Source organism: Larus michahellis, chromosome 2, assembly GCF_964199755.1.
Source record: "Larus michahellis chromosome 2, bLarMic1.1, whole genome shotgun sequence".
Lineage (NCBI taxonomy): Eukaryota > Metazoa > Chordata > Aves > Charadriiformes > Laridae > Larus > Larus michahellis.
In genome coordinates this window covers 146,443,090-146,469,974 of record NC_133897.1, presented here as the reverse complement: position 1 = coordinate 146,469,974, position 26,885 = coordinate 146,443,090, and the positions used below count along the sequence as shown (strand labels likewise).

Sequence of the window (26,885 nt, the reverse complement as noted above, 5' to 3'; positions counted from 1 at the left end):
CACTTACCAGTCCCTGTGTGGCACTTCGAGGACACTCAGGAACAGCAGCATGATACTCAAATGTTTTTGCTTCAAGTACTTTGGTTCTTAAGGAAGTAATACTGTAGCTATTGATGAAGGGAGCAAGCCTCAAAGTTAAGCAATTCCAATTCTAGCTAGTAAAGGGCAGAGGGAGAAAGAAACACAAATCTGTTTTTCACAATAGCTTAATTTGGTGGTTTCTAAGTGAGGAGGGTGGACTGTATCTGGCCGAAGAAGACAGGGAAACAGAGCAGAGGATGTGGCTGCACTGGGGACAGGGATGGAGCAGCACGAAGCTCACTCCCAGGGAAGGAAGAAGGGGTGCGAGACAAGAACCAGCAGGAGACCCGGAGCACCTAAGCCTGTCCCGCAGGGCAGCGTGTGACAGCCAGGCAGGGACCTCCCCTGCTCCCACGTTGCACTGTCCCTCTCCTTCAGAGCCTTCCCAGAGCAGCTCCGTGCACAGCCTCAGACCCCGCTTTAGGACCCCGACAGCATCTCCCAAGGCTTAATGCTTAACCAGTTCTTAGGGCGAGGAGGGGGAGACGGAGTATATTTTTGAGGAGATAGGAGGGGAAAAATGCCGCAGTATTCCTGACCAAACTCAGCTCAGTACCTTCCCATTCCCCCATCTGCACTTGGCATCAGAGAAAACAATCCCACCACACAAACCTGTTGCTTTGTTTGCTTCAGGCACATTATAAAGTAAGTAACTGTTACATTTCCCATGTCATGACTGCCTAAGAATGACGCTTTTTTCCCTGTTCACTGCCAAAATAACTTCTTCACAAATTCAGTAAACAGACATACAGTTCTTTGTATGAGTGAAGAATACTCATGAAACGGAAAATAAAAAAAGCAAACCTGCTCTTGCCTATGCCCAAGAAGATTCAAAATACAGAGCCCTGAGGTCTTGATGTAGGCTTTTTTCCCCCCCTTCTTTTTATTTTTTTATTACACAAATTACTCTGAATTTGGGATTGGCTCTGTTCAAAAGATTATCTCACACTGAAAAGCCTATCTGGGCTAAGTAGGCTACCAAGAGCAAACAACCTTATCAGCTAGGCACTCAGTTTAAAGAAACCGGCACTCCCCTTCAAAAGGTACATGTTCTTCCTTATCTTTTCACACAGACCATCAAGGTTTTAGCTTTCACAATGCCATTTTAGTACATGGCATTGCTCTGTAGCTAAACAGAAAAGGAAAATGCTGAGATGCGAAGAGATCATGCAGTTCCTGAACCCAGAAACACAGCATGCATATCCTGAACAATAAAGCTTCCTTTTTTAAATCTAAGGGAAAAAAAATACTTCAATATTAGCACTTTTCAGATACAATTTAAAAATGCTTCCTGTGGCTACCTAACAAAGCTGGGTTTGCATCATTTCCAACAGTTTGGTGCAATCCATCGTGTATCAAAAAGTCATAATTCCTAGGCAACAGAGAAGAAATGTATTGAAGTCTGAACCCATTTCAGTAACTTCCCTATTTCCATGATAGCCTGGAATAAAAAACCAATTGCATTCACAAATCATAATACCACTGGCACAAAAGAAAAATGCTGTATCTGCTTAGAGCTTTAAGTTGCATTTAACTTTGGTAGAACCTATGTTTAGAAAACACCTATCTGTATAACGTAAAATACTCACCGATTGCTGTGAGTGAAAAATGCTCTGTAAACTTCACTCTTTTTCCTATTTGGTAGTTCTATTACTATTTAGTTGAAAGGAGGCAATGCACCCATCAGGTAAATCATCATATCTGGATTGTGAAATACTTCAAAGATTTATAAATAAAGAATTATTACCCCTCATTCAATTCCTGTTTGGCTTAGACTCCCCAAAGCTGACAAAGGAAACACCGAGTTAGGTCTTCCAGCTAAATCTCAAGCCTGGGGTTTCAAAAAAAAGCAGTTTCTGTTACAAGGGCCAACTTCCAGGCCCAGCCACACATGGGTAACACCTGCAATGACAGGGCATAGACTGGGTCTGGGCAATGAGCCCAGCTGACGAGACAAGCGTGCTACAGCAACTTTTATCAGCCACCTTGTAGAACTTGAGAGCAGCAGAGCTAAAATGGGTCTTGGAGAGACCCAGATGAGAATATCAGGTAACACTCAACAAGGGCTCTTCTGCCAGGATCCCTTCAAGGCCCCAAGCCTCACCTGGGGCTCTGGGCTGCAGCTCTGGGTGGGCAATCAGCAGAACCAAGCATGCAAGTCCTTTATGAGATTTAAACCTAAACAACTAGCAGAATTTGCCAGCACCAGAATCTAAAGCTTAATGCAAATCTTGTGCCTGAACCACAAAGCCATCCTTTCCTGTTGCCTTAAAACACTTCGGGCCACATCTTGAAAAATAAGTTCAATATGTTCATTACAGGAGGAGGACAAGAGAATTGTTTGGGGCACCATCAGCTAACTAGACCAACCTCCTAACTGTAAAGCTTTTTTGTCTTCTAAGGGATATCCAAATTTCCTGTTTAACACTTTCTACGGGGGTGTGGGGGGAGAGGACAGAAAAACTTTTACTAACCGCTACATCCTTGGTTCAAGTCAAAACAAAAGGAGTGCAATCCATGAGGACAAGACCCAAGAAACATATTATTTTGCAAAAAGAAGCAGCACTAGAAATGTTTAATTAGAAAGCTCTAGTGCTTTTGAACAATAATTTGAACTTTACTGGCTATCCATCTACGGTTACGAGTGCATTTTTACCGTCCTAGTAGCATTTAGCGTTATAAAACTCTGAAGTCATATGTTGTTAAGAGGCTAAGTGCAAGATCACCGAAAAGTCCCTCTGTGCTGAACAAAACTTGCATTTTTTAATTTTTTTTTTTTAAATTCTGCTGGAGAAAAGAAATGCCCTACCACGCTCTGGGCTCTTTATTGCCATCATCCAGGAGCGCGGACAGAAACAGAGTGACCTAACTCACCTGAAAGAGGAAGAACACTCCTAGGCAAGACGACACATGCAAGAACATGCCCAGGTGCCAATGACAGAGAAGCGCAAACGAAACAGCAGTATGAAAAAGGACAGCGTGAGAAAAGGAGATGTGATGCAGAACTGGATAAGGAAGGGAGAGAGCAGGAACAGTACATACTACATCCTAGGGAGGGCATTATGAACCAGTATTTAAACTAGAGACTTTTATTTTTTTTCCTTGTTAAAATTTAAACTGTGACTTTTAGAAACACATCAAACCTCACTATAAAATACTGCTGTCTCTGGCTGTTTGCTTTGCTCATCCGACAGAAGTAACCATTGCTATAGCACGGCCAGCAGAAGACGGCATGTTCCTTTGTCAGCTGCTTCAAATGCAAAGCCAGTACCTCAGTCTGAAAGGCCAGCGCAGGGTGGGGGTTGAACGAAGATGTCATACTTTGCCATGAGACAGATGGGAACATGCCAGTTCTGCTGTGGGTTTGGTGACCTCCAACAAGCAGCAGTAAAACTGCAGCAGCTGCCAAATGCAAGTGGAATCCTTCGCATGTGACAGCAAAATTCCACAAGTACTCCCTCCTACGGCTCTATTTAAACCCGAGATGGCAAATGCCGGTAAAGAAAAATAAAACAAGATACAAAACCACAGAGAATTCTTCCTCTTTCTGTTGAAACTATGTTAAAAAAAAACCACACCAAAACCCACCATACACAGAAGAAAAACTACATTAAAGAGCTGTTATCTCCAAGACTTGGGCAAACCTAAGATCTGGCTCCTTGCCTTACATTTGTACTAATTTGTTCAGCAGGAATGAAGCACATTCAATTTGGTTCTATCCTTTTGTGAGATTTAATTAGTTGGTAATAAAAAAAGCACAGAATTCTAAAAGATAGGGAAATACTTTCCTATTTTGTGAAAGACTTCTTTTTTTTTAGGACTGGAGAAGCTAGCTAAAAATAAACGAGCAGTACACTTGTCACAGCTTTTCTAAAATCCACAGGACTGCTGCTTCTCTCTAAAAACTTCTTTATGTGGCACAAGCGACGATACTCATTCCACAAGCTTCTAATGGGACATTGTTGCCTTCTAACACTCTCCCCAATTGCCTAGAATAATGGCAGATGCCTTACATACACACTGAAACTATGAAAAGACACTCAGGTAATGCCTGATACTACTCTATCTACAAAATTTTAATGTTTTAACGCAAAGTACAGCAATGAAGTACACTAAACTTAGGGAACAACCAGCGGAGAACCTAAACGCTGCACCCGCTAAACCCAGCTCTCCGTCTACTGACAATCCTCCTCCTGGTGAGGCAGCTTCACATTTTCCTTCAGTCTTCTACTGTTTCTTGAGCAAATTCCACAGTCCCGGACAGTTCTGGCTGGCACTCCTCACCAGCCAGCTGAGCTGCGCTCGAAAACCTTTCAAAGGCTGGTGCAAGCACACCAATCCCGCCAGGGGACGTCACCCAGCGCTCAGGACAACCTTGAAAAAGCAAATAAAACCCCAATAAATCCCCAAACTCCCGAGCGAGGCCCGAGCCCGCGCACCGGCAGGAGGATGCTCCCACTGACCGTCCACAGCGCGGCTGCGGCCCCCAGGACCAAGCCTTCCACTCCCCCACCAGAGGCACGGCGCTGGGAAGCCGCCCCTTTCCCGGCGGCCCGCCCACGCCGCACCCGCCACCATCAACCCCTCACGACGCCCGCCCGACCGGAAGCGGCCCTCCCGCCCACGCGCCGCGGGGGGACGGCCGGGCCCAGCCCTTTCCGGCCGGCACGCGACCTTCCTCGCTCGCGCGTCAGTGACGGCGCCGCCACTGGCGCGGGGGCGGGGCGGAGCGCACGCGCACAGCCTCCCCCCTCCCGCCGTTGATCCGCTGCCTGTGCGCACGCGCCCTTTGACCCCCGCCTTCCCCCCCCCCCCCCCCGCGCCGCGCACGTGCTCTCACCTCAGCGCACGCGCCCTAGCGCCGAGGCCCCGGTGACGTCGTCAGGCGCAGGCGCGCTCTCCCCCGGCCGCCCCCCTCAGCTCCACCCCCTCCCCGCCGGCGGCGGCGCATGCGCCGGAGCCTCCCTCCCGCCCCCGTCCCCGTCCGGGCGCCGGCGCCGCACGTGGCCCCGCCCCCCAGCGCCGGCGGCGCCTGCGCAGTGCGCGCGGCCGGTGCGTGGCGTGCGGCGCGGTGGGGGCGGGTGGGGGCGGGGCGGGTATATATAGTGCGCGGCCGGGGCGGCGGCCTCCCCCTTGTCCCCCGGCCGCCGTCGGAGCTGTGTGCGCAGTGCGTGTGCTCCGGACACCCGGACACGCCGGCCCGGCCCCGCCGCACCATTTATTACTAAAAATATAAAAAAAGCCAAAAAAAATCATAAAAAAAAAAAACTTAAAAAAAAAAATTAATCCTTCCCTCTTCCATCTCCCGTCAACCTTCTGCAACAACCGGCCGGTTTGATATAAAATAACCCGGTGAAGCGAAGCCCCCGGACCCGGCGCAGCCGAGAGGAGACACAGAGCGAGCCCGACCCTCCGCCGAGGCCACCACCGCCACCACCAGCCGCCGCCACCTTCGCCAGGCCCGGCACGGAGTGAGCCAAACCCCCCCCGCCCCTTCCACCCGCCGCTGCCGCCGCGCATCCGCCTCCCGCAGCCGTTAAGTTTCGAATCCTTCTCCGGAGCGTCGTGCCCCCCTCCGCCGCCGCGCCGACACCGCCGGCCCCTGCCCTCACGGACCGCCGGGCCGCCGCGGCCTCCTCGCCTCGTCAGCGCCCCCCCCTTGCCCTCCCGCGCCGGGAGACGGCGGCAGGATGAACCCCAGCGCCCCCAGCTACCCCATGGCCTCCCTCTACGTGGGGGACTTGCACCCCGACGTGACGGAGGCCATGCTCTACGAGAAGTTCAGCCCCGCCGGGCCCATCCTTTCCATCCGCGTCTGCAGGGACATGATCACCCGCCGGTCGCTCGGCTACGCCTATGTCAACTTCCAGCAGCCCGCCGACGGTGAGTGAGTGGCCGGCGGAGGGGAAGGGAGGGGGCGAGGGAGGTGGGGGGAGCGGCGGCGTGAGGGCAACGCCGGAGCGGCCGCCGCCGGAGGAGCCATGTTTCTCCCCCGCCCCCACTAGGGCTTGGCGCGGCCGCCCCCACTTCTCCCCCCCCCCCCCCCCCCCTTCACCGCCGCCCCGTATCCATTTTCCCCGCCCGGGCGCTGCCGGTGTTGCCGGGACGCGGGCGAGCTTGGCGGGGGGAAGTTGGCGGTGGGGCCTTGACGGGGCCGCCTCGTGGCGGGGAGAGGCGGGAGGGAAGCGGGGCGGGGGGGGGGGGGGGGGCGGGGGGAGGCGCTTCCGCCGCCGGGAACCGAAAGGGGAAGGGCCCGAAAGGCCGGGGCCTGGCGGAGCGGCACCGGTACGGCGGGATGGGGGAAGGGGGACGGGCGGCTTTTCCACCGTCTGGCCCCGCCAGCAGGGACCCGAGAAGAAGGCGGCTTGCTCGGAGACAGCATCATGGTCATTAGCGCCTGTTAATAACTACGCAGGAGCTGGGTGTGTGTGTGCGTGATTAAGAGGCCTGAAGAAGGAAGTAGGACGTGCCGGGGTGGTTTGGTAGTTTCACAGGCGTCCAGTCAAAGCCCAGGCCATAATAACGTTAAAACACCAACCACGGCAGGTCTGTCACGGGTAGGGAGGGGACGAATCCACTTGGGCCTCCCTTCCCTGCTCTTTGTGTGATGAGCTGTGTACTGATCCATTTCTCTCCACAGTAAACTCTTCCGACACTCTGTTTCCCGAGTTGCGTGTTCATTAAACTTGCTTTACCTGACGTGTTGCTGGTTCTCTGAAGTTACATCAGTAAAGAAACTTCCCGTGTAGTTCTGGTCATGTTTGTGCAAAGTTTGGCAAAGCAACTTGTTTGTTTGGAGGGTGTTTCAATAGAGGATCCAAACGTGACCCCTTCTAAGTTCTGTGGAGTCTAGTTTAAAGAAAAACTAATTTTATTCTACATTCTGCAGTCCCAGCTAAAACATACTTGGTTTCAAGTACAGTTAAGTAAACAGCTTTCTATTGTAATGGCTTTATTTTCAAGCATATGAAAGCAAGAGATTTGAATTACAAACTTTTCAAGCAATTACATTAGCTGGCTTTCAAAATTTGCTTTAGTATTTAGCCATTATCAGATCAGGCTTTAGTGTACCGATGATATCTGTATGCAAGTAGTAAAAGTTACTGTCTCATCTATTTAATAGGCAGATATTTCACCTGTTATCAGCTCTCTCACTTCAGAGAGCTTTTAATTTATTCAGCCATTGTTTATGATGAGACGATTTGAATGCTTATAATACTTTGCTTTCATTTGATAAAAAACTATGGTACAGTTTACTCTCAAAAAGAGAAATAAGGGGTTAGCATAGCTCAGTACTGTGATATGATAATGTCAAGGCAGAAGTTGAAGGTGATTCAGATGCTTCTCCTCCTTAGTAATGGCAGAATTCTGTAAGGGCCGACTTCATCCTCGTCATTAGTTGAGCAACCTGTTCAACCCTATGTTTTCTGACTTAGTTTGTAATTTGTCAAATGTGGGAACAAGTACAGCTTTTTCACCTGAGCAGTGCTTGCTTTTAGAGTTTAAGAATGTGCCTCTTACAGAAATGCTGTTACTCCAAATGTTACAAGTATTTTTCAGACTTCCGGAAGCACACGTATTTTATTCTACATCTAGTCCATTTCTCATCTGTATCAAACTTGCATCTGGCACGTATCTGGAAGCACTTGCTTAAAATATACTTAAATGATACTGTGTGATTATACTTTTGCAACGTTTTTAGAATTTGATATTCATGTAAAATGCCTAGAAAGCATTTGCTGATTATCTTTTTTCAGAGATCATTCTGTCTGTTTACTGAAACCTTGAACTTGGAGCTCCGAGGATGAATGGTTATTCTTCCAGTACTACTGGTTTCATTTTGATTCTAGTCCAGCTAGCTTTTCTTGGTTTAGCCTAATTCTTAGCTTTGTCTTGGGTTATGCTTATTAAACAGATAGTAGTAACAACTACCTCGGGTTTTGGAAAACCTCTTTGAAGGTGTGTTTGACATTACCAGCTGTCTGTAAAGTAGGGATCTCAAAGCTCTTCCAAAAACTAATTAGGCCTGATGACACATTTGTGAGGTATGCACCCATTTCGTAGTTGTGACTTTGCTGAATTTGAGTCATAGTCCCGAGTAAAACCCAGGCAATTTTGTTTAATCACTAAACTGGAAATATTCTTAAGTAAGCTGAAACCGCACTTTGCCCTTCAGATTTTTTTGAATGGTTAGGTTTCCAGAGGTTTGTTGTTCTGTAACTATTGCTATGTACATTTAGCACAGTTGAGCATTAAGTGTATATTCCCTGTGATTTTGAAATTGTTACTAGAGTGGACTGTCCAGTTGCTCACAACTAAAATGGGAACTGGTGACTCATTCAATAAAAGCTCCAGCAGAATCAGCAAAAGTACAGCATGGGTAGGTGTGTCCACTTGGTAACAAGTTAACTGCTGAATGGAATTGCCTCCTTTTATGGCTGAAATGTAACGAAAGTAAGCCAGTTTTACTAGTTGTGAATTTTAATGAGAGAAGCTTGTAGCTGGCTGCGGATGTAGTCTAGTAATGTTTTAAAAAATCTATTGTGTAATGACAACATGGTGTTGGTTAAGCAGAAATCGTTAAATTTCTTGTATTTCTACTCCGTAGAAGAGATGAGGAGAGCTGCTGAGAGCTTCCGTGCTCTGTGTCTGTGGAGAAATTGCGTCAGTCTAAGATACGTGCTCAGTGCTAGTGCAGAGCAGTAATGCTTGCGAGGGCTAGCACGGACCCACTTTGAGTCAGATGTTTGGGAAATGTGTCCAGGAACACACATTCTTGAGGAGTGTCAGGATTATTCTAGAAGCAATTAGCATGAATTAGAAAAGCCTCTTTTCTAGTAAAGGAAGCCCTGTTACTACTTCTGGAAATAATGAACTGTTTGTTGCTGGCACTTTTGCTGGTGCTGGCAGTAATAATTCTAATGACTTCCAGGGCAATACTGAAGTGTTAGAAGTTTCTACTGTGGCAAGTCTGATATCCACAATTCTTTTTTTTTTTTTTTGGCATGTAAAGCCTCCCAATGCTTTTTATTTCTCATTATCAGTATCTAGGTTGTCTTTTCTCTCCTGCTTAATTTATATTAAAGTTTGTGAAAGGTTCATTAACTTAAGACTGCCAGTGCTTTTTTTTTTGTGGCTTCAGCTTACATCAGTTGTTGACTGCTACTGCCATGTGAATGTGTAATATTATCAGTAGATTTGGTTTTTATAAGAAAATGTTAGAAGTCTGTCTCCTTAATTTCTACAGATGTCTTCCAGAGAATATAATCTTCAAATTCACTTATCTGAAAATGTGGGAAGAAAGGATGTAAAACATGGCGTCCTGGCTGAACAGAGTCTGCTTGCAAATTTTCTTTGGCCACGATACCTATCAACATAGCTAAAGATAAAAGCATCACTTAAAGAACAAAAAATAATGGTTTTCACAATGTGATTGGCCCTTGTTCCTTCTCTGAAGAAGAACAATTAACTGACATGGTTGCTGTTTTTAAACTAGTACTAAGTCGATTTCAGTCTTGTTAACATGACATTGCTTTGCTGTGTGCAAATTGCAGTGATGTGAATTAGTACCAATGGGTGTGACTTCAGGTATTTATTGGGACTTTTTTCAGTGTTCTTCCAGATGTACAGGAATGACGATGAAAAGGAGCTAATGTAGATGATAAAATATGTGATACTTGAGAACTGCTGCTCTTTCTTGCTTAAATACCTTGTTGACTTAAAACATGACAGACATGTCTTGTTGCTTTGAAGGGACAGGTAAAAACTGAAGTCTTGATACTTCCCTACCTAAATACATTGAGAACTTAAACTCAGGCTTTGAAAAGTTAGTTATGGAGCTCTACTGGAAAAACTGCTACATTGGAGTAACAAAACCTGGTTTACATTACTTCATTTTGCTGTTTTAATTTGCTGTTTGCTTGCTCCTTCATTGAGCTTGTATGTATTTCATCATGAGCTTTTAATATATATAATTTCTGATTTTCAAAGTTAAGTACTAGTTTTAAGTCTCATTGTGCTGTCCCTTGCCTGGAAGTCCATCACAGATCTCTTGCCACTAAGGAAGTTGTGTGGAATAGCTGCCTGAACCAGGCTTGAACTCCACCTAGCAAGGAAATTTTGTCAGTTTAGGGGTCTTGGTGATTTAGGAGTTATGTTAATGTCTGCAAAAGGCCTCATATAGGCACAGGCTGTATGCTTAAAAGCATTTTTATTGGTACAATATGCATCTATGTGATGTGGGAGTGGCCAGCTGACTTCACAAATGTTAAAACTTTTTTCCTCCTGTGGAATAGGTTGTAATTGCCATCACTGGGTACAGTTTCTCCTGCCACCGTACCACCTTTTCATAGCGGGGTCCAATCCTTTAGGCTACTGGGATTTCTGCAGCTTGTTCATCTGACTTGTGCTCCTTCCTGTCTCCTTACTGCAACTTTTGCTGAGGAGTTTTTGCCGGTTTTTACTTGCATAAAACAGAGTGGGGGCTATTTACATTGGAGGTTTGGGTTTGCATCTTGGTGGTGGTGCTGGACTTAAAACAGTAAAAATTTAATGAAGAATTGTATTTCAGATGCTGTTTGTGTTGCTTATTAAGGTAACCGGTGTTTCCTACTAATTGCATTATGTTTTTCCAGCTGAACGAGCTTTGGATACCATGAACTTTGATGTCATTAAAGGCAAACCAGTGCGCATCATGTGGTCTCAGCGCGATCCATCTCTACGCAAAAGTGGTGTGGGAAACATCTTCATCAAAAACTTGGACAAATCAATTGATAACAAAGCTCTCTATGACACATTTTCTGCTTTTGGAAACATCCTGTCTTGTAAGGTTAGTGGAAAATTATTGGTACATTTAATGGTTTGACACAAAAAAACTCAATTTACTCTGGAAACATTCCATAGGTATTACAGTGGAGTTTTTCTTTAATAGGTGGTATGTGATGAAAATGGATCCAAGGGTTATGGATTTGTACATTTTGAGACACAAGAAGCTGCAGAAAGAGCTATTGAAAAAATGAATGGTATGCTGCTTAATGACCGCAAAGTGTAAGTACATAAATACGTAGTTGGGGGTCAACAGACTGAAATTCATTTTATAGTGGACAAATATTTAAAGCTTACCTAGAAGAGACAGGTTGTTCTAACATTTTCTAATTTTAAAGAATATTTAGAATTTTAGTGCTAGGAATACTATGGAATGTATCACCTGCCTATTCTAAAGGCAGAATAAGTTCAGAAAAGACTAATAACGGACACTAGGGCAAAAATTGTTGTATTAGTTGTCTTACAAGTCAACGCTGTAATGAGGATTTGGGAACTTACCTGGTTTTCTGATCTTACTGGTCTGAGATAAAATACAATCCATTGGGTATTCTGAATAATACTTCCTTTATAAGAGTTGTGGGATAGGTATGTCGTCCATTTTTTGGATGAAACTTAAAGGTCTAGGGTTACTCGGTTCTGAACAGCAGTCATTAATGTTTTTATATGAATGTCTGTTAATAGGTATATCTAGGAAATAGGAGCAGAAAATAAAACTTACAGAAACATAATGTTTTAAACATTGTCACTGTTCTGTATGGAAAATGTTATTTGGCTACTTTGTTAGTGATGTCTATGTCTGGGGTGAGAGCTTGTGTGCCTCACAGCTATGCCTAAGGGATCATTGTGGTATTTGGTGTAGTTACAAAAGAATAGCTCTCTAAATACTTGAGAGGCTTTGGAAAAAGTATATCAGAAATCAGCATCAACTTACCATCATGGATTATTTTTACATGTAGAGATGAATGGATCAAGCCACATACAGGGAGAACATCCATTTTTGAGACTTTTTGCTTTCCTGCTTGTTCTGTGCTTGACTGGCATACTGTGAATGTTTTTACTCAGCTTCCATCTATATACCACCTTTTAAATTAGTAAGAAAAGGATAGTGTGTATTCATAAAAGCACATGATTTATGTAAACTTTGTTTAGTAAAATGCATCATGAGAGTTAACTTTGCTTTGAATTTCTCTTCGGGCTAGGCTTTTAAAAGTGAATTAAAGTACTTCACTCATATCAAAATCTGCTGAACACATTGCGCTATCATTCTTACCATCCTTGGTTACTATAAATTGGATGATGTTGTCAAAGTTTAAGAAAATGTTGAGTTACTGTATGCTACTTTATTGGATTTGTCAGATTTGGAACAATAAGTTGTACAATACACTAAAATTTGAGAGGAAAAGTCTACTGTAAACAGAAGTCAGTGTTAGCCATGTAACATCTGTACTAGAGCAGTTCCTTGGGTTGCAGAGCGTTGTGTTCAGCTTCTGTTCTTTCTTTGACAGTATGAACTGATCTTTCGTGTTCCCAGCCAATTCACAATGGTATTTGACTAAAGAGCAAGCTGAACTATTTATTTCTCTATGCTTATTAAAAAAAAAAAAAACAACAACAAAAAAAAAAACCCAAGCCAAAATAAACAAAAGTCTTGCTTTGAAATAGGCTGGAAAGGTTGGAAAGGTGTGTAAGGGAGTTAGTTGTGGAGGTTAGTTAAATATCTTGCTTAAAAATTGGATGGGAGAATGGTAACTGCTTTAAGGCTGCCAAGTTTTTAGTATGGCAGAAGGATTAAGCTGATGTCTAGAATTTCTCTTCAGCCACTTTACCTAGTACTGTGTGCCATTGTCCAGCTCCTATTGTCAAAGGCTGTTTTGTAACTGTGAACAATCTCGCCAATGGCTTGAAAGCATTTTTGTGCTAGTAACTGTGCTAAGTGCAGTGATGTAGCAAAGGACAGTGAAATTGTTTTTCTGGTGGAGTTTTATTGTAAATATTTTATCTAAAGAATTTCATGCCTATAGTGAATAATGAGACTGATTAAGAATAAAATGTGAAGCCAGAGGATTAAAGTAAATTTTTAAAGCTTGACAGACTTGCTTTAATCTGCACTGTTCTCTTCTCCTGCAACTAGATTTGTTGGAAGGTTTAAATCCCGCAAGGAACGCGAGGCAGAGCTTGGAGCCAGAGCAAAGGAATTCACCAATGTTTACATCAAGAATTTTGGAGAAGACATGGATGATGAGAGACTTAAGGAACTCTTTGGCAAGTTTGGTAATGTCTTAAAGCTTAAGTTTATATAAGCACAAGTGAACTTGAGCTTACTTCTTGCATCTTATCTGTACAGAGCCTTATAATATAAGGAATCAGCTGGCTGTCTGATGTTGATTTAAAAAAATGAAAAAAGGTACTGCAAAGTTTTAAATAGGCAGAATAGCATATATAATCCTGCCATCAGAATTGTTTCCAATAATCTGAAAATAATATGTCTAAATAGTCTTTTGAATGGGTTTTGCAATTATTTTAAGTTGCAAATAGAAGTGTTTTCTGGTTTAGTACAGACTGATGTTATGAATTCATTACAGGATACATGACAAATTAATTTGCTGTTGCTTTCATTGACCTGCAGACTTGCCTTTACTCTGAGTATCTCTGCTTTCATTATTCAGTTGCATTGTGGTGGGTGACCTAATAGGAAATTATAAGGAACTCTTCTGTTGGTGAGATATTTGGTTCTGTCTTGATCCTCGGCTCTGCACGGGGAAAAATTATGGCAGGCATATCATCATGATCTAGTAATGTATATGGTGAGTCACCATCAAAACAGGAAATGGCAAACTCCTTAATTCTACTACATATTCTTATACTTGTTTATAGGGCACATATCTCTTATTTTCAGCCTCAGGGTGGTTTTTTCTTTTTGTATTTCCTTTCCTCCGTGCTTTTGCTGTTCTCCAGTGGATATCTTGTAAAGTGAGACAAAGTCTTGTAGATGATACATTCTATAGCACCCCTAAACAGCATTTACAGGAAACTCCTTTCTACTATTCAAGTATCTGTGGTTGAAAACAGTAGTGAATTTAGCTGCCAATATCTGTCTCAACTGAGTCTGTCAACTGCAATTTTTCAAGGGTTTGGAATTGCTGAACTGTGATGGTCTTTTACTAGGATAGATGGTAAGGCATGTTCAAAATAGAAGGGCCTCCTCTCCGGCTTTCAGTACCTGTTTCAAAGGATGGAAGCACTAATGCTTTTTAAATGCTGTAATTTTTAATGAGAAAACCAACTTCATTCATGTTGAGGTGAAATTCTTACCCCATTTTGGTTGAAAATACAGTAGGAACGAAATTCAACATGTCAGACTTCAGCCATAATGGCTGAAGTTCAGCATCAGGGCAAACTAGCAATTTTGTATTAATGGATGATGCTTTAGGTACTATAATTGGTGCAGAAGTCCTTTGTAATACCAGTGAAGCAAACTAAATACTAAGACTTCTAAAGAGGATGTTCAAAACATGAAGAGAATATTTGCTGTATACAATGCATAAGTATTTAATTCTCCTTTTAGGTCCTGCCCTAAGTGTCAAAGTTATGACTGATGAGAGTGGAAAATCCAAAGGCTTTGGCTTCGTTAGTTTTGAAAGACACGAAGATGCCCAAAAAGTAAGCTTTTGAACTTAATTTTAGGAATTCTGTAACTGAGACCCTGTGAATTCATTAAGGGGTTTTAATTGGTCCAAGGACACTGCAAAAACAGGTGTCTTCTTCGTAAATGACTTAGCGTGGTTTCTACCATTTAGAGTGCTTTCAGTTGATTTGAGGAGCCTATTAAGTCAAGATACTCTGAGACAGCTGGAACTAGTGTAGAAATGGGGAATCTTGAATAATTTAATAACCTGTTGTAGTTGGGCTGTCTCAATGAAATTTGGAGTCCCTTGTGCTGGGCAACATACACGCATGGTAAATTAAAGCATGGTAAATTATTCCATCTGTGCAAAACCCAGATGAATCATTGGATGCAATTTGGTTGCACAAAAGATTTGTGCAAGGCAGAAAGGATTGTGTTTTTGAACTTCAGCACTGCAAAGTCAGCAGGAAAGCTGTTAGTTTTATGGAGCATGTTTGGCATAACTATAAGAAAATAGTCATAGAGCCCTGTGATGTTGCTTTTACTCTGAAGAGTAACTCGGGAAGAAGGGTCCTTTTAATTCAGGTATATGTCTATAACATGCCGGTATGCTGTATAACTTCATTCTTTGTCAGCTGGTTTGCTTTGATGTGTCAGTTGACTCTGGCAGTAGGGACATAGCATCAGGAGAAAAACTCAGCATGGAACAAATCATGGCAACAAATGAAGTTTGCTTTTCAGAAGGTGGTTCTGTGATTTGTCAGTAGTGCAAGTATACAAACAAGAGATGAGAACAAATCCTGTCTGTCTTGCATCTACTTTGTTCAGTCTTGCTTACATTCATTGACGAATTGTTTCTCTTATAGTAGTCAGAATCAGATGTACAGTGTTTTAAATAATAAATTCTAATATCTCAGTAGATATGTTTTTAATCGCTTTGATTATGAAGGTATACAATCCCTTCTGTGACTTCTTGTTTTAAATTAATTGAATAAATCTGTGACAGTTTTCACACCTTAGTAGTTGTAACTCAAAATGGCTTAAAGGAAAAAAGTTCGTATTTTCATCCTCTTTAAGTATTTCCTTAATAAAAGATATAAAATTTAAAAAAAAAGCCATCTATGCCAGCTGTAGCTTAACATACAGTAAAGAAAATCTGCTAGATACCATGGTTTCAGATGGTACTTTTAAAAACAGAATTCAGGTATGTGAATTAGAGCTTTTCAGCTTAATTTACTTTATTTTCTCTGCCTTTAGTACAGTAAGGCTGGAGAAATAGTTCTTCATTGTGTGAGTTGAAATTATTTTTTTTTTCCAACTTCATGTAAGAAAAGTTTTTTGATCCCTTCTGACTTTTCTTTAACTGGAGAGAAGCACACTCAAAGCAATTTCTGTTTGACTTTAAGCAGGGAAGTCTTGGGGTATTTTGTTTCAGCTAGTGATATTGTACATGGATTGGATCTTTTTCTGGAATCCTTATGGAACTTTTTATATTTGCATTACTGTTGTTTTTGTTTGCCTGAAAAACACTGGAATACAAAGCACTGCTAACCTCTTGTTTATTAATGAAGGCTGTAGATGAGATGAATGGGAAAGAGCTCAATGGGAAACAAATCTATGTTGGCCGGGCTCAGAAAAAGGTGGAAAGACAGACGGAGCTGAAGCGCAAGTTCGAACAAATGAAGCAGGACAGGATCACCAGATACCAGGTTCCGTTTTAATTCAAGAGGACTAAATTTATTCTATGATATTTTTAGATTTACACAGACTGTTTGCTTTCAATGATAACTTGCCTTTGTTTAGGGTGTCAACCTTTACGTGAAAAATCTTGATGACGGGATTGACGATGAGCGTCTTCGAAAAGAATTCTCCCCATTTGGTACAATCACAAGTGCAAAGGTAAAGTAAAGCTTATAAACTGTGCTTGTCCTTTCTCTGAAAATGAACAGTGTCCTTCACCAAGGAAAAGTCTTTTTTTTCATTGACTAATAGATGTGACCCAGTCACCTACTGCTGCTACTATATACCATATTTGTGGACATCTTTCTTGATTACTGTACCTCTCAGGTTGAATGCATATGATCATCCTTTCTTGAAATAAACTGAAGAGAAAAATGACATCTTTTCAGTGCAGTAATGTGCTCATTATTACTTCACTGAGATTGTCATCTGTATTAATAAGCAGCTATTAATTAAGCAATTATATTTCTTTTTATAAATCAATTCAGTAAAACAAACCTGTGGTCTCACTTCTAGTAATCTGAAAAAAGAAACTCATGCAAGTTGAGTAGATATGACATTTTCTTGTTTTAATTTATACTGACAGGTCATGATGGAAGGTGGCCGCAGCAAAGGATTTGGATTTGTATGCTTTTCATCACCAGAAGAAGCCACCAAAGCTGTCACAGAAATGAATGGTAGAATTGTGGCTACTAAACCATTATATGTAGCTCTAGCCCAGCGTAAAGAAGAGCGCCAAGCTCATCTCACCAACCAGTATATGCAGAGAATGGCAAGTGTAAGAGCAGTACCCAATCCTGTAATCAACCCTTACCAACCAGCACCTCCTTCAGGTTACTTCATGGCAGCTATCCCACAGGTATGTGTAGAGATGATAACTGAATGTTTTGTACTGTGTATAAAATCTGTTTAGATTTAATAGTAAATACAACTATTGGCATGTGTCCATAATTTCAGCATTCTGATTTCAGAGCAGAAAGGTGATGGACTTCAGCATGCCCTTCCAAGATAATAAAGTTACACATGTTTTTGTATTTGACAGACTCAGAACCGTGCTGCATACTATCCTACTAATCAGCTCGCTCAACTTGCTAGACCTAGTCCTCGCTGGACTGCTCAGGGTGCCAGACCTCATCGTAAGTCACTTTACCTCTTCCCAGTGATTGTGGTAAACTCGATAGCATTTACCTTTGCATTTTTAAATGCATTTTAATGGCATTGCAGTATCAGTCTTCTCTTTGTCATGTTAGAGATATTACTTCTGAACTCTTCTCACCATTCAGTGTTTCAGCATGTAACTGAATATATTTTCTCTAAAACATAGCATTCCAAAACATGCCTGGTGCTATCCGCCCAGCAGCACCCAGACCACCGTTTAGTACCATGAGACCAGCTTCTTCACAAGTTCCACGAGTCATGTCAACACAACGTGTTGGTGAGTTTCATTTCTGCAAACTTTAAGTATTAGACTTTTAATTTTTCTGATTCAGAATGATCTCTCAAAAGCATTTGTAAGTTCAGTATCGCATGTGGTAACACTTCCCCCCCCTTTTCTGGGTCCTTACTAAATGAGTAAGCTAGTATGACCTTCTTGTAGTTGCTTTAAATATTGTCCCAGCAAAGAATCCTGCTGTGGTTCCATTTCTTCAGCATGAAGCATTTCTTCTTTTAGTGTGCATTTTAATAATAGGGTATGACAGCTTCTGCCACTTGTAAACATCGTTGTGGCAATTGTAGTAATAGGTTGCATGTAGAAATACTGAGATGATAGAATTTTAGCTCTTACTATTTTGTCACAGAATACTGTGAGCCAGTGTCAGGTACACAGAATCTGCACATCACTGAATGAACTGGAATTGATTGTAATGGAGTCTTAATTCTCTCAGAATGTATTAGGCAGTAGCATTCTTTAGCTATCTACTTCATGAAAGTATCTTTTTTTAGGATTACTGTTGGTGTTAATGTGCTCAGGAAATCAAGTGTCCTTTGAGGTTAGAATGAAATTAAATTAATACTCAACCAAAGTGAATGTTTTGTCACAGATCTTTTTTCAGTAGCATGTAAGAAAAGCAATTCATTGGTGAAGTGACTAGAAAGTAACATCCAGTAAACTTTGAGCTTTGAACCTTCAGATACGACCAGCGATGTGACAGTTTACAATACTACTGAGATGAAACTGTAATATAATACCTAAATTAGGTGTTCAGTTTAGGCTGGATTTTTTTTAAACTTGTACAGTGTAGGCTAAATAAAAAAATTAACTATTCACATATGGAGTTATGTTGTCTTTTCAGCTAATACATCAACACAAACAATGGGTCCACGTCCTGCAGCAGCAGCTACTGCAGCTACTCCTGCTGTACGCACAGTACCACAATACAAATACGCTGCAGGTGTTCGTAATCCTCAGCAGCATCTTAATACACAGCCGCAAGTTGCTATGCAGCAGGTATGTAATTTTAGGAACTGGTCCATGCTGCTGTTTTTTGCAGAGGAAGGGGGAGGGGGCGCTTATGAGTAAGAGTTGTCTTTCTTACTCTAGAATTCAGGCTCTGCATTGTGGCAGCAGAGTTACAGCCTTGGGGTTTTAAGTATATTTCAAGTTTCCCTGTGACAGGATGTGATCCTGTGTTACTTCATATTTTCCAGTTGCTTGATACCTTAGCCTGAATTCTCCTTGTGTTCACTCCACAATGGAGTGGTTGATTAACTAATCTCCAGCATCACTCAGCTCTAACCAGCACTATTTGATTAAATTGACTTAGTTGTAATTTCTTCCATGTTTCTGACAGTGCAGGCATTGTTTGTGCTGAGTTGTGGAACACTGAATATTTGAAGCTGCACCTAATTTATGAACTAGAATTTAATATTGAAATGGTGTTAAATTAATTTGCAGCCTGCTGTCCATGTGCAAGGTCAGGAACCCTTGACTGCTTCCATGTTGGCTTCTGCCCCTCCACAAGAACAAAAGCAGATGTTAGGTATGTACACGAGATCTTTCTCCATGCCTTGTAGCAGAAGGACAGCCAAAGTCCTCTTTTTATCAATCTTAAAATGCGGAATAGATGGTTTTAGCAGTAGAACAAGGTGTTTGTTTCCCATTTCCCTTAAATCTAGGCTGTTTGGCAGATGACATTTGTCACTCTGAACTTTTTTCTCTCTAGGTGAACGTCTATTTCCTCTCATTCAAAGCATGCACCCAACTCTGGCGGGTAAGATCACTGGTATGTTGTTGGAGATTGACAACTCCGAACTCCTCCACATGCTCGAGTCTCCTGAGTCTCTTCGTTCGAAGGTAGGTGGACTTTTCCTTTACACTAGTCTTACCAGCAATTAACTCTACACTGATGTAACAGGTGTTCATGCTGGCACAGTGGAGTAGCAGCAATGCAGCAGTGGCCCAGGGTGAGAAGTTAGAATACCCTCTTTCAGAGGGTGACAGTGACTTCAGTTAGCATGAACTGAAACTGTAATGTTGCCCTTTCTTTTTTAACAATGCAGGCACTGTTTGTATGTATAATTTAAACTGTTTCATTAACTTAAATACATAGAAATTACTAAGCTTCCCTTTATTAATTTTTGGTTTTTACTTTACAGGTTGATGAAGCTGTAGCCGTACTACAAGCCCACCAAGCTAAAGAGGCTGCTCAAAAAGCAGTTAACAATCCCACTGGGGTTCCAAGTGTTTAATAAGTAAGTTTTCTGTGCACTGTAGTTTTATAGATTGAGTAGGGCAATAGTCCTCAGTCCATGGCCTTATAAGCAGTGTCCTTCCAGGCTGTGGATCGTTTGCAGCCAAAGAGAGTACCAGCTGTGGTCACAGTTGTAAACAGATTTTGTGCTCAAGCCTGTTGTCCAGTTCTGTAGCTCTTGGTTAGCAAATGCTACTGACATTTTGTCTTGCATATTTAGCTGGAATTAATGCATTAATGCCTGGGTAGGAGTGGCTGGAGAGCTGCCCGGCAGAAAAGGACCTGGGGGTGTTGATCGACTGTTGGCTGAATATGAGCCAGCAGTGTGCCCAGGTGGCCAAGAAGGACAACAGCATCCTGGACTGTATTAGGAACAGTGTGGTGGGTAGGACTAGGGAAGTGATCGTCCCCCTGTACTTGGCACTGGTGGGGCACCACCTCGAGTACTGTGTTCAGTTTTGGGCCCCTCACCGCAAGACAGACATTGAGGTGCTGGAGCAGGTCCAGAGAAGGGTAATGAAGCTGGTGAGGGGTCTGGAGAAAAAGCCTTATGAGGAGCAGCTGAGGGAGCTGGGATTGTTCAGCCTGGAGAAAAGGAGGCTGAGGGGAGACCTTATCGCTCTCTGCAACTATGAGAAACGGCTTCAAGTTGCGCCAGGGGAGGTTTAGACTGGATATTAGGAAAAGTTTTTACACTGAGAGGGTTATAAAGCATTGGAACAGGCTGCCCAGGGAAGTGGTTGAGGCACCATCCCTGGAGGTGTTTAAAAGGTGGGTAGACATAGTGCTTAGAGATATGGTTTAGCGATGGTTTTTGTCAGAGTTGGGTTGATGGTTGGACTAGATTATCTGAAAGGTCCCTTTCAACCTAGGTGATTCTATGATTGTTTTAACAATGTATTTAGCTGAGATTAGCTCTAGGCATGTGTACAAAAATAGGCAGCTCTGTCAAATGCTACTGTTCATACCGTTGTTCAAGAGGAACTTGCAGAGTTGAAATAAGCTTGAAACAATAATCCAATCCTATTTTTCTTTAGAAATTAAATAGCTTATTTGCACTATAATTTGTATATACTTGCCAAAATCTAAAATTATACAGTAATTAAAAACTAAGTTATGTATTGTCTTGACTTCATGTTTTGGTGAATTTAACTTCAATGTCAATTAAAATATTGATTTTTCTTTATTGCCCTCTGTGGCGTTAGTATTTTAATTTTGCATGACAGGAAGAGGTAAAAAGTGGTATCTTTACAATTTTCAAAGGGTGATAGAGGAATCTGTTCTCTATTCAGTCCAGTTAGGTTTTGCCTGTCTATGAACTTTCCACATCTATAGCTATACGCTGAAGATGCCTGCTTCAATATTTGATCACTTAAAATTTTCTTTTTTTTCTTGGTCTTTTCATTTCTGCAACTTTCCTTTTGGAGGCAGAATTTGAGTCTTGGTTTTTCCACCCTTCTTTCTTTTTCCGTATTTTTTTTATGCTAGTGACGCTTTCATGCCAGAGATAAAGTGCTGAATAAGTTGCCTGTCCTAAACTAAGATGACCAGACTTTGAGACCATTACTCTGTATGCTCCATGAAAATACTGAAAACTGGAAATTTTGTTTCATCAAATAACTACACTGCTAGTGTAGTTATTTGATGAGCCTTCGTATGCTGGCCTTACGAATGGAGGTGACATTCAGTCAAATTAGTTATAGTAACAAATTATTGTGCGTAGCTGTTATCCAAGGCCATGCTGTGCAGAGCACTGTTTAGTTCTAGACTTGGTTTTGTCTTATCCCAAGTCTGTGATACTTGCTACTTTACTCAAATGACTCTAAAAAGTGGGGGATACCTCTGATACACTTGTAAAGAACTTTGGTATGATTGATACTGTGAAAGCCCAAAGTACTGTTGGCTTACAGTTGCAGAAAGCATGTCAGAAATCATAAGGTGCTGCTTTGTTTTTAAAACCTAACAGCATTGTTTTTGTTTGCAGAAAGATCCGGGACTACAATCTAGAACTTCGCTTCACCGAAGAAAAAAAAAATCTAAACATGGAAAAACTATTAAATATTGAGAAAAACATTGCAAAATATAAAATAAATAAAAAAAGGAAAGGAAACTTTGAAGCTTATGTACAGAGCAACGCCGGGGCTAGCAAAACAAGTGCTAGTCCTAGATTACTTATTGATTTAAAAATTTAAAAAAAAAATAGTAAAATAAAAAATACAAATTAATGTTTTATAAACCCGGGGGAAAAGAATTTTCAGCACAGTACAAAAATTTAAAGCATTCCTTTCTTTAATTTTGTAATTCTTTACTGTGGAAAAGCTCAGAATATCACCACTGTTTTAGTTGACAGTGAGAATTGATAGCTGAGCAAAGAAACGTAATTTGGATTATAAAATTCTTGGTTTAATAAAAATTCCTTAAACACTGATTTACTTGTGATAGTTTTATTTTGTACGGTGTACTTCTGATCAGGTTGTCATTCAGAACACCAGGTTAGAATCCCACTCTATAGTATGTTTTAGCAGTTTCTAGAGAAGATTAGCACACACAGCCACCTGTTACTGAGAATATAAACTTAGGCATTAAAACAAATGAAAAGAGCTGATAAATCCATATCTGGGTTTTAAATCCTTAGTAGCATGATGTCTGAGTTTTTGTCATTGTCTAATTAGAAGTGGACTTTTAAATACTCTACTTTCAGATGATCAGTAAAAAATGTTATTATAAAAGGCCTGCGTTGGAATTGTGTAACATACCAACACATGATCCCCTTTGACCACCTGCATGTGGTGTTCGTTTTCACAGGTTTTGGTGGAAGGACCAATCTACACAGGTCTCAGGCTGTGTCTTTAGATGGCTAATGAACTGTGAGGTGGAGGTAATCATATGGATATAGGTGAATAAGCAAAGATTGGCTGCAATAGACAGTGTTGCAAAATTCCCTTACTGTCAAGGTATGAACGCAAGGCATTCCTAGAACAAAACAAGTGAGGCTTCAGGTGGTAACGCATTAAAAATTGAATGCATAGTAACCAAAAGATCATGCTTTTTACATAGTAAAAATCCTGTGGACAGGACTGCTTAATCCCCCAAGTCAGATATTTCTAATGCTGTGTTCCCTAACAAGCGAATGGCTGTTAGCTTTTCTTCCTACTGCTCCCCACCCCACCCCTGGTAGTTAGAGAGCAATTGGTTTAGTTGTAACTATTATATTTTGGGGGTTTTAATGTGCTGAACAAATCCTTCTTGTCAGAGGCAGCTTTGGAAGCCTCAGCTAGCCTCTTTGGTAACTAAATTACTGAATTATTGCTGAAAAAGAATACGGTTAGGATGCTTTAATCAGCAGATTTGAAAACTAAGAAAGTGATCTGAAATTTAATCCTTATTACTTAATATTAAAACTACCAAGCTCTTTTCAGTAACTTCCAGCTGTAATGTGTTAACAGAGCTCTGCATACAGTGAGCTTATGTGAAACTTGGTGGTTGTTTTCTTTCTTAAATTTGTGAATGGTGAAATAATTACAGCAGTTTTACTGGCTCCAGGAATCTGCTTCTTCCTGCAAAAGGTGACCTTCCTGGTTCATCCTTATGCTTGACTGTCATTTGAAAAATAGAACTGAAAGGGAGGCTGTGCCTTTTTAAAACAAATTGCTGCTTGATCTAAATCTGATCTGGTGTACAATACCATAGAAATAATCCTGTCTTCACTTGGGGCTAATAGGACCTTTAGCTCAGCTTGTGTCTTAGTCACTTAAAAGGGGCATCCAAGCAAATGACCGACGGCGGCAAAAGTGAGAAGAGCCAACACCAGCATATCAGCTGTGTAATTTGCTACAGGTCCTTACTGAGGCTGAGAGTTTTGCAGGATGAAAACTGTTAAATGCATAATCAAGAGAGACAGAATAACAAGAGCTTTTGTTGTAAAACAAACTTGCACTGTGTAAGTTAGCAGATACATTGAAGTTGTCCATCTACAGATGGGTTATCCTGCAGTTGCTGCCTTGCTTTTTTGCCTCCTTCCTTTAGGGGAGTATTTTCTGCAGACTTGCAGAATATGAGAGGCATTTTCTACCCAGTTTAGCCCATAATTGGCTCTGTAAGCTGCTTAATCAAAATTGATAATGCAGGGAGAGAAAGGAAGCAGTGAAGATGGCATGTCCTCCTTTTGCAGAGAAGAAAAACCTGGCAGGCTAGGATGGGGGAAAGGATTGAAGATCTGCTCGTCATGGAGGAACGCAATCCATTGGGCTCTAATTGCTGTATTTAAAGGATACAATTCCTACAGAATCACAGGAAGGGGTTAGTGAGTTCTTTCTGGAAGGCTCTCTGAAATCCATGCTGTATGGGGGGAATGCCAGTGTTCTCTGAACCTATTGCTGCAGTCTTAAATCCCTATAGTATGCTTTCTGAAGTCCCACAAAAGACAATTCAAGAGTGGCCTTATTTTTCCCCTTGTCCAAAGATCTTCAGATTTTTTCTGTTAAGTGAATTTGAGAAATAAGCCTAGCATAGAGAGGTGAAACTGGTAGGCCATAAATGAATCCTATTTAAAATCTCTCACTTTGCTATAAAAGCATTAGGTTAAGCTTGTACCATTCTTATGTTCAGTCTTGTTGGAGAGCAGAGTAGGTTAGCCTTTAATTTGCAATCTTGCTTAAGTGTACAATTATGTAGGACTTACCATCCAATTTCAAAAATTCTTACAGGAGGTGATTCAAACAAGATATGTACAGGATAAGAGGTTGAATGTACAAGCTTAATTTTATGTAATGTCAACTAGAAAAACATTAAAGCTTTGGAGGCAGTTTTAAAGACCTTAAAGCACCATAACAGAAATGTTGATGAATCAGATGACATTAAAGGTTTAATACCTTTAAGGTCTAAAGGATAATATAAAGACCTAACTATTTGCAGGAGTTTTAGGGCCCTAACAGGAAAACAAGAGGTCACCTTACTTCTGCTTTTTTCCCCAGATAAGAGGTAATAGGTCTTTGGAGAGTCTGCTGGAGTTAACAAAGCTAATTTTTATGTTTTGTAAGAATGTGCAAGTGACTTAACCTCTTGCATGCAGGGAAACTGAAAAAGGAGGAAAAGAGGGGTTCTTCCTGCTTTGTATAAGGCTTATGTGGGTGTGTCAAGCACTAGCATCTGTACCAGCCTGAAATACTAGGTTAATTTTTGTGGTGAAAGGAAACAGTGAGGCAATTCTGCTGAGGCGATCATGACAGCTTAAGAAAACAAAACCCTGGGTTGGTTGGGTTTATTTCTTCCCACTCTTAATTACATGGTAATTCCCCACTGTATACTGCAGAAGCCTAGTTAATCAATGTCTTCTGTTTGTTGCTTGTTTGTTTTTTTTTTAAATCTTAGAGATAGCAAACAATGTGTGTGTTAGTACCTCTATCAATGTATCTTTAGAGTACTGCTGTAAAACAATGCACCACACAGAAAAATCAATTTATTCAATAGAGGTAGAAAATTGTTCCCGTGTGTTAATAGGCAGTCTAACTGGCAGTCACTTCCTTCTGCCACATGTTCCCTCTAGCGTGTGTCAGAGGCTTATGCTGATCCTCCACCGCCCTGCAGCCACCCAGCGATAAGCTGATTTTGCTGGATTCTCTGGTATTTCATTCCTTCAGTCCTCCCCTGTCTTCCGTTCTAACCACAGCAAACGCTTCAGAGTTTAGCAGCAGCCAAAAGCCTGCTCCTGAAATGAATGGTGATTTGAATGAATGAATGGTACTATATTCACGATCCACTTTGCCAAGCAGAATGTGGCTTTATGGGCAACTAAATCAAAGGTTTGGTGCAGAGGTAATCTGGATTGCATGCATTCTCTTCACTGCTCTGCAGAAGTCCAGGAAATTTGGATTTCACTGGGTGTTGGGGGAAGAGGGAGCAAGGTGGTAGAAATCAAGATGTTCCTGAGTCAGGCAATGTCATTACAGTTGCCAATTTACACTAATTAGGTGTCTACCCTTGAATAAATAAATAAATATATTATATCTTCAGTCATAGAATCATAGAATTGTTGAGGTTGGAAGGGACCTTTAAGATCATCGAGTCCAACCTTTAGCCTACCCTGACAAGAGCCACTTCTAAACCATGTCCCTCAAGCTAAACCAAGTCCTTCCAGCTAAATACATTTCTCAGGAGCATTGTTAATGATTGCTATGGACAACTGGATGTTGAAAAACAGCTACTTGCCATTTTGGATTAGGATTCTTGGCAAAAAGAATTCTGTGTCTTAGACATATTTCTGCTTAGAATAACTGCAAAAACAACCTCCCCAAAAAACAGCCAGGATTTATATTTATCCTCAGTAAGTCCAGGAATTGTGGTCGAAACTGACATGCTAGAGAGTGCCACAGTCCTGTCCTTGGGACCACAATTCACTAGGCTTTCATAGTTACATGTTTCAGGTATGTAGCATGGCAGTTTTGGCAATCCTACTTGGGATTAAGTAGGAAGCTCCATTTCTGGGATTGATCCTTCCATTGGAGTTGCTCCCTGAACACAAGAAACATTTTCACTCCCTGCTGGAGTACTTTAAACTACTAGTGAATTCTTCATAGCTTCCCATGTACATGAGTTGTCCCAGAGGAGCAATTCGAGGTTAGAAATGCCTCCTGAGTAAATCCATCACAGGCCTGGATTTACTGGAATTAGAGGCTACTCAAAAATATCTTGGTTCTTCTCTCAGATTACTTTATGATGTAAGTGGGTACTTTGAATTAAACTGCCCTGTTTCCCTTGCCTCCTTCCCGTTTTCCCTTTGATCAACTAGTCCTTCCCTTACAAAGAGAAATACCACATCCTATGTCCCATTAGATCATTAACATCATGGCAAGTGATACTAAGAGCTTCACACCACCTTTGCAATGAAAAGCCACAGGAAGGCTGCAAGGTCTGGTGTGGAAATG

The 26,885-nt window shown here is 41.6% G+C and overlaps 1 protein-coding gene and 1 long non-coding RNA gene across 4 annotated transcripts; one reads left to right on the top strand and one right to left on the bottom strand.

Annotated features, from left to right (window-relative positions):
* Nucleotides 1-4,136: 4,136 nt before the first annotated feature.
* LOC141739733 (uncharacterized) lies at nucleotides 4,137-4,796 on the bottom strand. The gene is made up of 2 exons (XR_012585780.1): nucleotides 4,545-4,796; nucleotides 4,137-4,455 (listed from the first exon to the last, which is right to left on the bottom strand). It is a non-coding gene; the product is annotated as an uncharacterized LOC141739733 (long non-coding RNA).
* Nucleotides 4,797-5,099: 303 nt separating this feature from the next.
* PABPC1 (poly(A) binding protein cytoplasmic 1) lies at nucleotides 5,100-22,390 on the top strand. Of its 3 annotated transcripts, none has more exons than XM_074577538.1 (15): nucleotides 5,100-5,964; nucleotides 10,716-10,909; nucleotides 11,012-11,127; nucleotides 13,037-13,176; nucleotides 14,471-14,565; nucleotides 16,102-16,239; nucleotides 16,334-16,429; nucleotides 16,857-17,129; nucleotides 17,313-17,406; nucleotides 17,595-17,705; nucleotides 18,565-18,719; nucleotides 19,167-19,251; nucleotides 19,435-19,565; nucleotides 19,868-19,963; nucleotides 21,947-22,390. In XM_074577538.1, exons 1-14 carry the CDS (start codon nucleotides 5,772-5,774, stop codon nucleotides 19,958-19,960), a joined length of 1,914 nt encoding a protein of 637 aa, XP_074433639.1. In that variant the 5' UTR covers nucleotides 5,100-5,771; the 3' UTR covers nucleotides 19,961-19,963; nucleotides 21,947-22,390. The 3 variants fall into 3 exon arrangements, 2 of the variants coding, with proteins under 2 accessions (XP_074433639.1, XP_074433640.1); XM_074577539.1 differs by having other exon boundaries at nucleotides 5,165-5,964; nucleotides 13,037-13,167; XR_012585779.1 differs by lacking the exon at nucleotides 14,471-14,565 and having other exon boundaries at nucleotides 5,189-5,964.
* The last annotated feature ends 4,495 nt before the right edge of the window (nucleotides 22,391-26,885 follow it).

Bases quoted from the DNA above. Each gene is read 5' to 3' on its own strand.
- PABPC1 (XM_074577538.1), top strand. From the start codon at position 5,772: ATGAACCCCAGCGCCCCCAGCTACCCCATGGCCTCCCTCTACGTGGGG. The intron at 14,566-16,101 runs GTAAGCTTTTGA...TTATTAATGAAG, and splicing joins GACACGAAGATGCCCAAAAA to GCTGTAGATGAGATGAATGG. The intron at 19,566-19,867 runs GTAGGTGGACTT...TTTACTTTACAG, and splicing joins CTGAGTCTCTTCGTTCGAAG to GTTGATGAAGCTGTAGCCGT.